The sequence below is a fragment of the Saccopteryx bilineata genome, chromosome 2 (genome assembly GCF_036850765.1).
Source record: "Saccopteryx bilineata isolate mSacBil1 chromosome 2, mSacBil1_pri_phased_curated, whole genome shotgun sequence".
NCBI lineage: Eukaryota > Metazoa > Chordata > Mammalia > Chiroptera > Emballonuridae > Saccopteryx > Saccopteryx bilineata.
This window is the reverse complement of record NC_089491.1, coordinates 333,405,781-333,420,738: the sequence shown is the minus strand read 5'-3', so window position 1 is coordinate 333,420,738 and position 14,958 is coordinate 333,405,781. Positions and strand designations below refer to the sequence as shown.

The 14,958-nt window shown below is 54.0% G+C and overlaps 3 protein-coding genes across 3 annotated transcripts; 1 reads left to right on the top strand and 2 right to left on the bottom strand.

Moving 5' to 3' along the window:
- The first annotated feature begins 4,099 nt into the window (after positions 1-4,099).
- On the top strand, positions 4,100-7,303 carry LOC136326395 (collagen alpha-1(III) chain-like). The gene is made up of 4 exons (XM_066262256.1): positions 4,100-6,603; positions 6,684-6,773; positions 7,012-7,103; positions 7,188-7,303. Exons 1-4 carry the CDS (start codon positions 5,839-5,841, stop codon positions 7,267-7,269), a joined length of 1,029 nt encoding a protein of 342 aa, XP_066118353.1. The 5' UTR covers positions 4,100-5,838; the 3' UTR covers positions 7,270-7,303.
- Positions 7,304-7,448: 145 nt separating this feature from the next.
- On the bottom strand, positions 7,449-9,820 carry SPMIP1 (sperm microtubule inner protein 1). The gene is made up of 2 exons (XM_066262257.1): positions 9,003-9,820; positions 7,449-7,558 (listed from the first exon to the last, which is right to left on the bottom strand). Exons 1-2 carry the CDS (start codon positions 9,421-9,423, stop codon positions 7,449-7,451), a joined length of 531 nt encoding a protein of 176 aa, XP_066118354.1. The 5' UTR covers positions 9,424-9,820.
- A 129-nt stretch (positions 9,821-9,949) lies between these two features.
- Positions 9,950-14,650, bottom strand: ATP6V1F (ATPase H+ transporting V1 subunit F). Its single transcript, XM_066262258.1, has 2 exons — positions 14,395-14,650; positions 9,950-10,421 (listed from the first exon to the last, which is right to left on the bottom strand). The coding sequence occupies exons 1-2, from the start codon at positions 14,550-14,552 to the stop codon at positions 10,220-10,222; spliced, it is 360 nt and encodes a 119-aa protein (XP_066118355.1). The 5' UTR covers positions 14,553-14,650; the 3' UTR covers positions 9,950-10,219.
- Between the last annotated feature and the right edge of the window lie 308 nt (positions 14,651-14,958).

Genomic DNA, 14,958 nt, shown 5'->3' with positions numbered 1-14,958 from the left:
TTGGGTTATGTCACTGTCATAGGAATGGAACTATGTCATAACCCAAGGACCCTTTGTACCATTTTTAAATTTTTATTTGTATTTTTTTGTGTGGCAGAGACAGGGAGAGTCAGACAGAGGGATAGATAGGGACAGACAGACAGGAAGGGAGAGAGATGAGAAACACCAATTCTTCGTTGTGGCTCCTTAGTTGTTCATTGATTGCTTTCTCATATGTGCCTTGACCAGGGGGCTACAGCAAACCAAGTAACCCCTTGCTTGAGCCAGTGACTTTGGGCTCAAGCTGGTGAGCCTTGCTCAAACCCGATCAGCCCGCACTCAAGCTGGCGACCTCAGGGTCTCGAACCTGGGTCCTTCACATCCCAGTCTGACGCTCTATCCACTGCGCCACCACCTGGTCAGGCGGAAACTATCTTTTTTAAGTGAACTCTACTTTGAGTTCTCTCTGCCACTTTCTGGCTATGTGACATGGGTGTGTTAAGGAGCTTTGTTAAAAGATCAAGGGGGATCCTATTCTCATTGCTGGGTCCCTAATATTTCAATAGGAGTGAGGAGGGTGTTGGGCTGAATTGACATCACCTGCTTGCTTACTCAGCCCACTTCTGCCGAGGCTGCTCTCTGGGGCCCCCTCCTCTAGTGGAGGTCACAAAGCAGCAGGCAGGCAAATCTGCTCATGGCAACAGAAACCACGAAGATTATAGATCATCTCGTGTGTTTATCCCTCCGCCCCCTTAGTTATAACTTAGAACAGTGTTTTTGAACCGTTGGTCCATAGACCAGTCCACCAGGAATTTTGTGCTGATCCACAAAAGAGTTAACCAACCTGCTGTTGTATGAAGATTATAGACCCAAATGATCTTAGTTGAATTTGCTTATGCTCAGGGTGATTTCTGCCTCAGCGGTCCCCCAAATAATTCTATTTTCACTGGTACCTAAGTGTAAAAGCGTTGAAAACCACTGACTTACACAAACTGTGTCTTCATCTGATGTATTGCAAGGAATAAACAGAATGACCTACAACAGCGTTCTGCGTGGGGACTACTTGAAGCCAGTAGTAGGGAAGCACTTGCCATTGTCCTGACTGTCGCCATCGTCCTGCCTGTGATGGCTCACATTCAGGGACCATGTTTTCCCAGGGCTTATTTGTCCCAGCCATCCATCCCCAGAGGAGACAGACAATATCACATGTTAGGGTAGCTTATGTTCCGGGTCCAGTCTTCTGATCTATAAAATGGGGATGAGAGTGATAGCGCCTCCTTCACCAAGTTGCCATGAGGAAGGGTCACATGTATGGAGCATTGGTGTCCTGGCATATAGTCAGCTCTTGGTTGCTGCTACCCATGTTGATCATACTAGATGCCTATATAATGCAGCTTCATATCTGTATGTATGCGGATGTAAAACTCATTTGGGATTACAAACAAATGCATACACATATCTCTCATACAGGATCACACTCATCTTACACTGCCACCTCCATGACCAAGACACCTTTCAGCATCGGGCCAGAATCTCTCTGACTTGGCTGCGGTCCAGGCTGTGGCTCAGATGGCAGGGTCCTGCATTATTGAGCTCAGGAGCTTTGTCTCCTTGCTCCCGTGTGCAGGTCCTGCTCCTCCTCTCTTCAGGCTCCAGTGGCACAGGGAAGGGAAAAGGGACATCTGTTCGAGACTCCTACCCCATGGCGCAGGCAGCCACACCTGGGGGCCTAGGGCTCCCTTGTAGCCCCAAACAGGCCTTGGCTTTGTACCAGCGCCTCTTCCAGTGCCCTGCAGGCCTGGGCCAGCTCCAGGCTGCACTTCGGCAGGTGAGGGAGGCAGGGCACTATCTCCGAGGGGACAATCTCTGTGTGTGCAAAGAGGATTTCTGACCCAACCTTGCATCCCCAGGTGCAAGAGGGCCCGGCCTCTCCCTCGGGCCTGGAGCTGCCCACCGTGCTGCTGGCGATGGAGCGGAGCCGGAGGGCCCAGGAACAGGTAGGGGCAGGCTGGGGTCATGGCACAGGGTAGGATGGGCAGCCCTTCACGTCCTGGTTCATCTCTCGGCAGCTCCTGTGGGACTTGGAGCTGCTAACGGGGGCAGGGCTGGGGCTCTTCTGGCCTCCCCGGGCCCAGTTCTGTGCCCTGAGGGACCAGGCCAACAGTGTGTGGAGCCAGCGCAATGAGCCCCACACTAGGACGGGCGGAGACTCCGAGCAGCTGATAAGCAGGGTGAGCAGGCCAGGGGCGGGGGTCAGTGTGACTTGGGGGGCAATCGTAGTGGTAAGGGAAGTGGAAGCAGTGCAGGCTCTGCAGACAGATGGATCTGGTTCAGATCTTGGTTCAGACGTTCTATGGGGGCTGTAAGTCTATTGCCTCAGCTAGCAAATGGGGAAGGGAGCATCTTTCTCAGAGGGCTGCTGGGAGGACCAGTGGACTCATCCATGTAAAGGGTTTACGTGATGCCTGGAGCACAGGTCCTGCTCATTCTGTGCAGGCCATTAGCATTCCATAGTTAATGACTTTGGTCAAACCAAGTGCATGGTGGTGGTTAGAAGTCTTTAGACATGGCTGCAGTGTGGGAGGGAAGCAGGTCTGGTAGGGCCCTGGGGCAGAGGCACTGATGCCCACGGTGCCTCTGAGATGCAGTACTGAGCAGCCCCAGCCGCAGGCCTCTCTCTCCAGGGCTGGGCTGGCCGACCCCTCTAGGAAGAAGGGTGCTCTGGTGACCGGGAACTAGGACTGTGCCTCTAGTCCAGTTTAGCCATCAACCTCTGAGCCACTTTGGGCAGGTTGGAAGCCACCTCTGGGCCAAGGCATCCTCAGCTGTATCAGGAGGGTGTCGAGTGAAGTCTCCAGCCAACACTGGTGGTTCATCTGAAAGCTTGACTGGGCAGGAGGGACCCCTTTCCAAGCTCCTTCACCCGGAGGGGAAGGGGCGGGGGTGACCCAAGGAAGAGGAGTCTCTGGGGGCTGTTTTAGAGGCTGCCTACCACACCAGTGCCCTGGGACTAGGCTACCCCCCTACACCCCTTCCAGAGTTCTAGGTTCTGCTCATCGCCCCAGACCGGGGACACCCTGAGCCAGAACCATCAGTCCTTGGAAGGGTGAGTCTTTCTCCGAGGGAACCTGTGTACTCCATGTTGCCACACAAAGTGACAGAACACGGACCCCTTTCCTGGTCTCCTCCCACAGCCCTGCCCTGAGCCCTCTCCTCATGCACCAGGTTCCTCCACCAGCTCTCACTCAGCTGCACCCATATGGTCGCCTTACAGCCCCTGGTCAAGCTCCCAGGGTCCAGGGGCGGGTGAGGGGCCGGGCAGGCCACCCTGGATTGAACTCGATGTAGGGGTGGGAAGGCTCAGCAGCCTGCTGGGGAAGGGGAGACTGGCAGGTAGGCTGCCCCGCCTCCCTTTCAGAGCCCAGGTGCAAGAGGTGGGCTTGAGGCAGATTTTGTACTCCGGCAGGGGACAGGCCCCAGATCTGGGGGAAGCCGGGAATGATGCGGACCTGAGGTGGGAGAGCCCTGGTGAGCCTGCAGAGCCCACACCTGGTAGGTTGACAGGAGGGGTTGGCAGCCAGGACAGCAGGAGCCCCTAGGCCATGGTGGCCAGATTAGATTGGGAGGAGGCAGGGAAGTCCTCACCCTGAGTCCCAGGATTCCAGCCCACTCCTTACTCATTCTTCATCTCATTTTCTTTTTATTGGGTGTCAGGGCCCCCAAGGACACCAAGGTTTTATTTTATGTGCCAATTCCCCTTGATTGGTACTAGCTGTCTCAGATGCTATATCCAGGAGGACTCTAAGCTAAGTTGGGGCTCACAGGAGAGGGGCAGAGAATGCCTGTCCATGGCTGTTCGGTGAGGAGGGGATGGAGCAGCCCACTTATCAGACTGCGCTAGGCACCGGGGATATACTGAGCACAAGAGTCTCGGCCTTGTCACTTGGTCCTCATCTCTGAGGAGACCACAGCCTAGTGAGAGGGTGACCATAAACAGGCGATTAGAATCCAGTGGGATAGATGCTGTGAGCCCTTGGCCTGTTAAATAAACAAAACGGACACTCGAAGGATTTGTTAAATAACAAACCCAGCAAAGCCATAAGCTTTTAATTGTTTCATGGTGCACATAAGAGAGGAAGAAAGTGGCAATGATTTTCTGATTGATAGAGAAATTTTTACAGGTATAGTATTTCTTGAGAATACAGAGATACCAATTACAACATTATTACCAGAGAAATAGACAATTTAGTAAGACAACACACCAGAGGGAGGGGCTTGGAGGTTATTTTCACAGTTCATGGCAATAATTTCTAAAGGCATTGGAATCTTATCAGACCCCTTTGTTCAGAAACTCTTCAAAAGACAGATTTATTTTCACAGGGAACATTCTCGTTTGGTTAGTTATGAATATTCCCACATCCATATTGCATAAAGATGGGATGTTCTGGTGAAAGTTCTCAATTTAAGACCTTATAAAATCAAGTTCTCCTATCTAGTTTTATGGATGCTGAGCGACTTCCTTCCCTCCACAGCTGCAAGGGAGCAGAGACATTTCATCTCCTTTTTTAGATTCCTTTTGTTAATTATGAAGACTTGCAGTTTTGGCTCCAGCCTAAAGTTTCACTTCCTGAATTTCATTTGATGTTGCTGTCAGAAACCAGGAAAGAGCTAAAAGAGGATTTCCCTTAATAATAGAAAAGTAAGATACATGCAGTGGGTTTCCTTATGGGCCTGGATGGGCCCATCAGGACAAAGTGGGGATGTCCTTATGAGGCTCTTCCTGCTCCAGGGCATCCTGTAGTGAAGGAAGAGGACCTGCAGGTTCCCATGAGATGGTCTACCTTGGCGGGGAGGATGAGGGGGATGGGGCCAGCTGTAGGCAGGCAAACCTGACGAGCAGCCACAAGTTAGGCTGTGTAAATAAAGGTAGAACAGTGAACTGTGACAACCCTGAAGTTTAAACACCTGCTCTTTGGGCACTCGCTCCCCTTATCTGCCGGGGATTCCCAGGCTTTTTGGTTCCAGCTCAGGTGGAATGTGAGTGAGGGGCTGGGACCTGAGCGGAGGGCTCCTTACATCAATCTTTCTCCCTCAGGTTGCTTGCAAGAGCTGGACCCCACCACCAGTGGTAGCTTTGGAGAGCCAGAAAACTCAGAGTTCAAGGTGAAAGAGATGAAGGGTCCTGGGCACCGGCCCTCTCAGATTGAGGACCATGGGGGTAGGGTCTGCTCTGCAGGAGGCTGTTGGGGTGAGGCGGGGCCACCTTCTACAACCATGTGGAAGGAGAGATCATTACTGAAGCACCTTTTATGCCACATAACATGGGTTTAACAAATTTAGGAATCGGGCAAGGGCCATAAGGGAAGTGAGGTCCACTGGGGCAGCCACTGGGGTCTCCAGGCTCCCCCGGGGAAGTGGCCCTGGCACACGGAGTTCCTCACAAGCCTGAGACAAAGTGCTCTTCCCTTCCACAACCTGGTCCAGGAGGAAGAGAGGGGCCAGGCAGAGCCCACGACCCAGAGGCACCTTTCACTGTCATCTGGGAGCCTACAGAGGAGGAGGGTCATTCAGGAAGCCCTGGGGCCATCGGGCCTGCCTCCCCAGGGCCTGCCAGAACCCCAGGACCCCCTCCTGGGGCTGGGCTGGAGCTTGGGCCAGGACAGAGCAGAACTTCAGAAACTTCTGGGAATTAAGATTCCTCAGAGTCAGAGAGATGAGGACCCTCGGGGTCAGGGAGGGGAAGCCCTGCAGCGGGAGAACGAAGAAAGTCCTCAAAGTCAAAGAGAGAAGACAAACCCCGGGCTGAGTAGGGAGGCTACTCAGGCTCTAGGAGAGGTGTCTGGGGTTCCAGGGTGGGAGATGCCTCTGGTTGAGAACAAAGATGCTTTTTCGGACCAAAAAGAAAATCGCCCCGAGTGCCTGAGAAAGGAGACCCCTCAGGGTGGGGAAGTGAACATCCTTCAGTCTTCTGGAGGCCCAGGCTGGATCTCACAAGCCTGGGAGGTGGCTCAGGGAGAGGCACCTACACAGCCCCAGGAGGAAGGCAGCTCCCAGGGAGTTGCAGGAGACTTCTGCAGGTCTCTGGGTGAACAGAGGCCGCCGCCTGGGGGAACGGAAAGCCCAGGCCCCCAGGGAAGGAGCACCCAGCAAATACAGGACAAGGCCTACATCCAGAGAGGAGAGGCAGCCCTGGCCGTGGGAGAGCAGGGGACTGGCCGAGAGGGGGAGCTGGCTCCCCTTGGGCCCCTGGCCCGGCCACACCTGACAGGCCCAGGAGCAGGGATGCTAGCGGTCCCGGGTACCTCTGAGCCGCGGGAGCACCCTACAGCTCTCCCAGGGCACCCTGGGCTGCAGGATCCGGGAGGGGGCCGTTGCCCCGCGGAGCAGCAAGTGGGTGAGAGGGGGCTCCAGCCGGGCGGCTCCGTGACGTTCCCAGGCTCCCTCGAAGAGCGGAGGGGCGCTGCTGGGGCCCCCAAGACCGCATGGTCCAGGCCCCCGGGCAGGGCAGAAGCACCGGCGGTTGTGAGCGCAGCGCAGCAGAAGGCGGCCCTGCAGCGGCTGCTGGAGCTGCACCGCGCAGCCAGGGACCGGCGCCGGCAGGACCGTGAGCAGCAGCGACTCCGGGTGCGTCCCCCTACCAGCGGGCCCGCTGGCGGGCCGGGCATGGCAGGCGGCCACCAGCCGCTGACAGCTCTCTCCCCCAGGTCCTGGAAGGCCTCCGCATCGCCAGGAACCGCCACTGCCGCGTGCACCCCCTGGGGCCCCCGCCCAGCCCAGCTCAGCTGCTGCCACAGGCAAGAGCCCCCAGGAGAAGGGGGCAGGGGGCAGGGGGCAGGGGGGCGGGGGTCGAGCTGGGCGGCACCTGGGCCCCTTGGAAGTGCACGCCCAGGCACTTACATTGACACTCATGGGGTTGGGGGTAGGGACGGGGTAGGGACAGGGTAGGGAGAGTCTGTCCCTGGGCTGTCCTGTGCTGGCTCCGTCGAGCCGCGGGCTTGGATACAAGGGCACTGAGCGCTCGGCACCGCCCAGGAGGACGCGGAGGGGCAGCGGCGCGCCCTGCGAGAGCAGCTGGAACAGGTGCACCGGGAGAGGACTGGGCGGCTGCAGGCCCTAGGAGCCAGGTGAGGGGGCTGGGGGAGAGGCTTGTGGTGTGGTAGCGGTCCCCTGTCCCTGGCATGTGGGATAATGGGCCACTGTCTCCCCAGGAACACCCAGAACTTCCAGCAGCTACTGTGCCCCCCTGGCGCTGAGGAGGCTGCGCCCCGGGGTAGCGCTCATGGGTCCTAGCCCACTAACCGCTGCGGAATCTTCAAAGGGATGACTAAGGAAAAACAAGAGGGCAACCTGCAGAGCAGAGGTAGTTTCAGAAAAGCCCAGAACGAAGCCTCGAGGCCTGGGAGAGCCAGTCACACACACACACACACAGCGGCTTCTTCCCACTCCTAAGCACACTGCCTGGCCCTAGTTCAGAGGGCCACGTCCCGGGGGTCAAGGGGTGCGAAGGCGCCATTCTTTCGGAAGAAGGATTCAATGCGGCACATCTTGCAGGAGACCAGTTCTTGCTTCACTGTGGGGCCTGGGAAAAGATGTCAGAGGCCAGGAATGGGCTCCTGGGAAAGGAACTCGCAGAACATGCCAGCCTGGCCTACCAGCCCTAGGAATCTGACCGCATTGTATCCACTTTGTAAGCGTGAATAAAGTGCTTCTGAGGATTGGGGGCTATGGGAAAACAGGGAGTGGGTTGGGTGCCTGGATCAATGCCATCATTGCCCCCAGCCTCAGGATCTTCAAGGAGAGGGCGGCAGGACACTAAGGGACAAAGCTAGATTTCTCTGTGACAGCTGGGGCTTTTTTCTAATTCCTGCTTTGTTTGGAAATTGCTCCCTTTACTTCCCTTTTAGGGCCCTGGGAAAAGCGGGGGAACTTTTTAGACAAACTTTCAAACTGTGTATATCTCCAACCCTCCACCTGTTCTGCACAGGCCCTCCAGCAGCTGGAGAAAGATACACGACTGAGTAGTTTACTTGAAACCCAAGTAGTTCACATGACAGAGAGCGAAGGGACACTAGGCATCACCCAGCAATTCTGTACCCACACCTTAACTCCCCATCTCAAACTACACCACTGCCTCTGCTTCTCCCCCTCCCAACTGATGACCTGACTCAGCTTCACAGAAAAAGTGGACTCAGTCCAGACACCATCTCCCTATACCTCTGTGACCCCTGCCTCTCCTCCTGTCAGGCTCCAGAATCTGGATCTCCCAGGGTGAGCTTACCCCATCTTAAAGAGCACCTATTTCTGATGGCCCCACATATGCATCTTTAGTCTGACCTCACTCCAGAACGACACACAGCCGTCTGATGCCCCCAGCACATGGCCGGTGCTGACCTGTCTTCACTCCCACCACCACTTTCCGCCACCGGCCCTGCTCTTGACACAGCTGCTCCAGCCAAACACCTAGATATCATCAGTGCATTTTTTCCCCTTTTCTCATTCAATCCCTCAAAAAGTTCCATTGATTCTTCCTCCAAAACAGATCCTGAATCTCCTTCTGCTCTGCTGACCACCCTGGCCCAAGCTATCATCTCTTGTCAGGAAAACTCAAAGTAGCTACCCAACTCCTCTGGCAGTTTACGCTTTCCCCTGGGCAGGATCCTGCATGCAGAAGTCAGGGTGATTTATAAAAAAAGTAAATCAGTGTACTCACCTGCTTAAAACCCCCCATTTACTTCAATAAATCTGGAACTCCTCCTTATCATTTAGCTCTTAGTCTTTAGGTTCTAAATGCCTTTAGATCGAGCATTTCCTGACAATCTCACCTAATGCAACACATAACCCTACCACCATCCCATCACTCCCTAATCTCATGGTGGAACTTCTCCCTCCCAGACATTTCCTTGCTTTTGTGGGTGCCCTCAAAGGAGTGACCCTGTGTCTCCTGTGCCTCATGCCCAGCACACTGCTTGGCTCATGGCGGGTGCCTCTGTGCGGGGAGTAGTTTCCAGGAGGTTGGTGCTCACCCAGCTGCCAGCCATACGTGAAGTTGGTGGTGATGGGGAAGAGGTAGCGCTTCTCCGGCACATCCAGTTTCCGGGTGTTGAGGTAGCGGTAGCGCCCCTGGGAGTCGTGGGAGATGCCTTCATACAGCAGGGCCCGAATGGCAGGCAGCACTGGGTACATTTCTGACTGTATAGGAGCCTCCGGGGCAGGGCTGGGGACCCTGGAAGGGACTTCTTTGGGGGCAGGTGGGGGTGAGGGTGGGGCTTTGGGGTATAGAGTGGGCAGTTTGGGAGGTAAACGGGCAGACGCTTTAGCCTTCTGCTTGGCCTTCACCATCGCCCCATACTTGCGGTGCCATTCACAGCGCAGCATCTTCTCCCTCAGAAACTCTTCCTTCCAGAAGTTCTGCCGCACTGTATCCATGTTGAGTTGCCGTGCCATGGTGGTAAGAAGTGCTGGGGTGGCTGCAGCTGAGGGGTGAGCACAGCAAGCAGTCCTTCTGACAGCAGGTGACTACCCAGGGACAGTCACCAGGCAACCAAGCCTCACCTCACACAGGGCCAGGGTTCTACTTGCCATGCCCTCAGCAGACCTCACATGCAGCCTCAGGCCAGGCCCACTGGCTAAGAGCCTTGATCCCCAAATCTTCTGTAGGACCCAGGCCCTGTCTAGTACCACAGGCTTCTAGTGCTTTCTTCTTCCATCCCCTGCAGTCAGGTCCTCCACAGCCAATAGACTGAAGTGGGGGGAACCAGGGGCCTGTGTGCAAGCCTCCTCCTATACCTCTCTACCAGGGCTGGTCATGTTTTTTTAATAACCAGTCCTTGAGTTATGGCCTCCTGGCCCAGTCTCCCTTGTCCAGCTCCTCTATGCCTGGATCTTTGGCAAAACCTTTTCCAGCCCTGCCCATCTAATCCCTCTGACAGCCTCATCCTACACGTGTCCCTTCTAGCACCCAGGCTCAGTCTGGAGAGAAGTTAAGAACTTTATTTTAATTTAACATCAACAATGACACTGTGTAACAGCTCAGGGAGGAGGTACTGGAGAGAGAAGACAATCAGGCTTCCTGTTCCCTAACCAGCCTTGGTGAAAATGACAGAGCCCCAGCAACAGGGAGGCACCGCATCTAGCCTCTCAGTGGAGTGAGAATGGGCATGGAATTGGAAATTAGAGGCTCAGAACTTAGGAGGGGGCTGACGGCAAGCCTGAGAGAGGCGGCAGGGCTGTGGGGAATCCCTTAGCGTAGGTCTTCGGCCGTGAACATGCCCTTGGCCCTGCGCAAGATGGAGTCCTTGGCGGCATCATAGGGGTGCTCTTTGGATGGGATCTCAAGAACGGCGGGAATGGAGCGCTGGTGGGCGTCAAGTGCATGCCGCACCATCTCTGCAATGTACTGGTTGATGAGGATGATGCCAATGTCGTCCCGGTTTAGAAACTGCCTGTTGGGAGAGATGAGAAGGGAGTTTGGGACAGCCCACTCTGAGTTGGTAGTTTGGGCTGCAGGGGGAATGGGCTTCACCATGAGGGCCCAGAAGACAAGGGTAAAGGTTGCTACACTAAACTCTTCCTTTCCAGAATCAATTTAATTCAGAAGCTAAGGGCCATTGTGGCCAGAATTGGCTTATACCTTCCCCATTTAGAAGTGCATTGGTAATGCAGATTAGGATACATACCAGTGCACTCCATGTGCTGCCTTTATGTAAGAAAGGAAGAGGATAATAGATGTCTGTCCTTTTGCATCTGCATGAATAAAACGTGGAAAGGCCGTGGCTGGGTAGATCAGTTGGTTAGCACAGTGTTTTTCAACTGCTGGTCTGTGGGTTGGTGCCGGACTGCCAGAAATTTCATGCCCACATAAGAGTGGATAACTCTTTTGCAGGCCAGCATTCAATCTGGCACTGGTCGTCTGCAGCCCAGTGGTTGAAAACCACTGGGTTTTAGCATCATCCTGATATGCTAAAGTTGCAGGTTTACTCCTCCATCAGGGCACATACAATGAATGCATAAGTAAGTGAAACAACAAATTGTTATTTATCTCTCTCTTCCCTTTCCTCTCTCTCTAAAATCAATAAATTTAAAAAATGTTAATAGGCCCTGGCCAGTTGGCTCAGTGGTAGAGCATTGGCCTGGCGTGCAGGAGTCCCGGGTTCGATTCCTGGCCAGGGCACACAGGAGAAGCGCCCATCTGCTTCTCCACCCCTCCCCCTCTCCTTCCTCTCTGTCTCTCTCTTCCCCTCCCGCAGCCAGGGCTCCATTGGAGCAAAGTTGGCCCAGGCACTGGGGGTGGCTCTATGGCCTCTGCCTCAGGCACTAGAATGGCTCTGGTTGCAACAGAGCAACGCCCCAAATGGGCAGAACATCGCCCCCTGGTGGGCATGCCCGGTGGATCCCGGTCGGGCGCATGCGGGAGTCTGTCTGACTGCCTTCCCGTTTCCAACTTTGGAAAAATAACAAAAAACCCCCAAACAAACCAAAAAAAAAACCCCCCGAAAAAAGAAAAGAAAAAAAATGTTAATAGCCTGACCAGGCAGTGGTGCAGTGGATAGAGCATCGGACTGGGATGAGGAGGACCCAGGTTTGAGACTTCGAGGTCGCCAGCTTGAGCGCGGGCTCAGCTGGTTTGAGCAAAGCTCACCAGCTTGGACCCAAGGTCGCTGGCTTGAGCAAGGGGTTACTCAGTCTGCTGAAGGCCCATAGTCAAGGAACATATGAGAAAGCAATCAATGAACAACTAAGGCGTCGCAACAAAAAACTGATGATTGATGCATTGATGCTTCTCATCTCTCTCTGTTCCTGTCTGTCCCTATCTATCCCTCTCTCTGACTCTGTCTCTGTAAAAAAAAAAAAAAAAAAAAAAAAAAGTTAATAAAAAAGAAAAATCGCGCAGTGGATAGAGTATTGGACTGGGATGCGGAGGACCCAGGTTCGAGACCCTGAGGTCGCCAGTTTGAGCGTGGGCTCATCTGGTTTGAGCAAAACTCACCAGCTTGGACCCAAGGTCGCTGGCCCGAGCAAGGGGTTATTCGGTCTGCTGAAGGCCCACAGTCAAGGCACATATGAGAAAGCAATCAATGAACTACGGTGTCGCTACGAAAAACTGATGATTGATGCTTCTCATCTCTCTCCATTCCTGTATGTCTGTCCCTATCTGTCCCCCTCTCTGTGTGTGTAAAAAAAAAAAAAAAAAAAAATTCAGAAAGAAGGTAAGTGGGTATTGACAGAGGTGGGGGAGGGAGGTAATGAGGTAAAAGAAGACAGGAATAGGAGTGAGACTTTTTTTTTAAAAGATTTTAGCCCTGGCCGGTTGGCTCAGCGGTAGAGCGTCGGCCTAGCGTGCGGAGGACCCGGGTTTGATTCCCGGCCAGGGCACACAGGAGAAGCGCCCATTTGCTTCTCCACCCCTCCGCCGCGCTTTCCTCTCTGTCTCTCTCTTCCCCTCCCGCAGCCAAGGCTCCATTGGAGCAAAGATGGCCCGGGCGCTGGGGATGGCTCTGTGGCCTCTGCCCCAGGCGCTAGAGTGGCTCTGGTCGCAACATGGCGACGCCCAGGATGGGCAGAGCATCGCCCCCTGGTGGGCAGAGCGTCGCCCCTGGTGGGCGTGCCGGGTGGATCCCGGTCGGGTGCATGCGGGAGTCTGTCTGACTGTCTCTCCCTGTTTCCAGCTTCAGAAAAATGGAAAAAAAAAAAAAAAAGATTTTATGTACACAGGTTGGGGTGGAGCAAGGAGTATCAACTCATGGTTGCTTCATTTTAGTTGTTCATTGGTTGCTTGTCATATGTGCATTGACCTGGCAAGTCCTGGGTTTCAAATCTGGGACCTCAGCATTCCAGGTCAACACTTTATCCACTGCACCACCACAGGCCAGGCAGGAGTGAGACTTCTTAATGTGTGTACCTTTTAAGTGTTAATTTGCAAACCACATAAACACATTAAGTTTTCAAAGGAAAACAAATTTTTGGGTTTTTTTTAAGAGGGCTGTTGAGACCACTAAAGGCCTCAAGGTCAATGCTGGTGAGGGCAGGACTGGATCATCAGGAAGTTTGGCATGAGTCAAGAACAGAGCATAGTAACAGGAAAATCAATAACAAAGAAATCACACTTTCCGCACAGAGGGAGCCTGGCATTGGGATCCTCCTCTCTTGTGATCACCCACCCACTCATTAATTTAGTTATCCATTAAAACTATTTAGGTTGTATTATGCAATTCTACACCAGAAATTTATATGTTATTAACTAACGTACTCCAGTAAGTTTAATATTAATAATTTTAAAAAACCTAGTTACTGAGTACCTACTCTACCAGACACTAAGGTAGGTTGGATTTGATCTCTGAGGTCCCTTTTGGTTGGAAACATGGCAAGTTCTTTAAGTAAAATTTGTCCTTCTCCAATAACAACTTGGGTCACTTTACCAGACTGCTTACAGATCTGCAGAGATCAACCTCCCTCTTCTGGGCCTATCATACCCCAGGCAGCAGGAACTAGTCTCAACTGGCCGCTCAGGGCTGGGCTGTTTAGGGTGAAACAGGTGGAGTGCTTTGCTCCTGAGACTTGGCTGCAGGGATCGCAGAGAAGGGGCGAGGAAAAGAACAGGGAGCTGGCATCCTCAATTCTAGTCTCCAGGACAATGCCTGAATGTAGGGCCTTGCCTACACAAGGCAGGACACAGTACTGATATTCTGCACACTGCGCTCAGGACGGTGGGCAATTCCAACACAGACTGGGGAAAGGCGGCACAAGCAGACTGTGGACCTGGCTTAAGAGGCAGGGAAGTTTGTGACTGGGTTCACATCACTAATCACGTCTCTCCCATGTCACGTGACTTTGGTGCGTGCCTTCACCTCTCTTTGAGCTTTAGTTTTCTCACCCACAAGCGGGAATAGTAATCCCGACCTTAGAGAATGACCGTGAGACTCTAAGGGAGACGAAAATAGGAGAAAGCTTAAGCCCCGGGCCGCCTAGGTGTTCACTAAGATTGCGGTTCCTAGGGGGTCAGCTCGCAAAAGGGCCGAGAGCGCACAATACCCGCAGCCTGCACCACCGGTTAACCGGGAACCGCTGCAGAGTTGCTGAAACCGGCCGCATCCGGGGTCTGGCGCTCTGGACGCCCAACCTTGGCGGGGGAAGTTGGGCCCAGGGCGGCGCCCGTCACGAGCTCCGTTCCCCTTTCCTAACACACGGTCATGTGAGGTGGGAGCTCGCGAACCCGAACAGACCCCAAAGGCAGTTTGGAGCGCGGAGGCCTCCGCTCCGACAGGACCGGCGGGCCGATTTCCCTGACGCTGAGGCCCGGGACCTAACACTCCAGCCAGGGTCTGGAAGGCCCGCGCCGTGCCCGCCTTCTGTCCGTTTTCTCCCCACGCTCCCACCGCGCATCAAAGCGTCTCGCTCAGGCCTCGCCGGCTACTGTACCGGAAAGTGTCTTCGATCTCATTGACGGTTGTATCCTTCTCCACCACCAGGAAATTAGGGTGGCGGTTCTTGTTAAGCTCCCCAATGCCGCCCAAGAGGAAGCCAGTCACCGTATCCTCGTCTCCGATCACCGCAATTAGCTTCCCTCTCCCCGCCATCCTAGTATACAGCTCAGTCCAACGCCTCCAGATCCCCAAATCCCCACCTCTACAGTGCACAGTTTTTTCGGGGGTCAGCCCCCCCACCCTTCAGGCATGCGCAGTTTTACCACCACGCCTTCCCGGACATGCGCATTGATAGCAAAACGGCCTTAATCTTTACGGCCTGCGCGAGAGTGGCTCGAATCCGGAGACTACAATTCCCAGAAGTCCAAGCAGCAAAAGACTTTCTGATTGTTCATTCAATGAAAGTGTTGATCCTACTTCCGATACTGAAATCTCCAAAGGTGAAGACCGTTCTTGCGCCCGAAAGCAAGGTCTGAGTCTCTATCGCGTGTGAAAAGCATGTAATTAACAATTAGTACCTATTGTTTAATTAATAAAAGGGTGAACAAGTTAATGATGT

Coding starts and splice junctions, on each gene's coding strand:
- LOC136326395 (XM_066262256.1), top strand. CDS start 5,839: ATGCCTCTGGTTGAGAACAAAGATGCTTTTTCGGACCAAAAAGAAAAT. Junction 6,774..7,011: donor CAGCTCAGCTGCTGCCACAG/GCAAGAGCCCCC, acceptor GGCACCGCCCAG/GAGGACGCGGAGGGGCAGCG. Junction 7,104..7,187: donor CTGCAGGCCCTAGGAGCCAG/GTGAGGGGGCTG, acceptor CTGTCTCCCCAG/GAACACCCAGAACTTCCAGC.
- SPMIP1 (XM_066262257.1), bottom strand. CDS start 9,423: ATGGCACGGCAACTCAACATGGATACAGTGCGGCAGAACTTCTGGAAG. Junction 7,559..9,002: donor CACGTATGGCTGGCAGCTGG/GTGAGCACCAAC, acceptor ATCTTTTCCCAG/GCCCCACAGTGAAGCAAGAA.
- ATP6V1F (XM_066262258.1), bottom strand. CDS start 14,552: ATGGCGGGGAGAGGGAAGCTAATTGCGGTGATCGGAGACGAGGATACG. Junction 10,422..14,394: donor GAGATCGAAGACACTTTCCG/GTACAGTAGCCG, acceptor CTCTCCCAACAG/GCAGTTTCTAAACCGGGACG.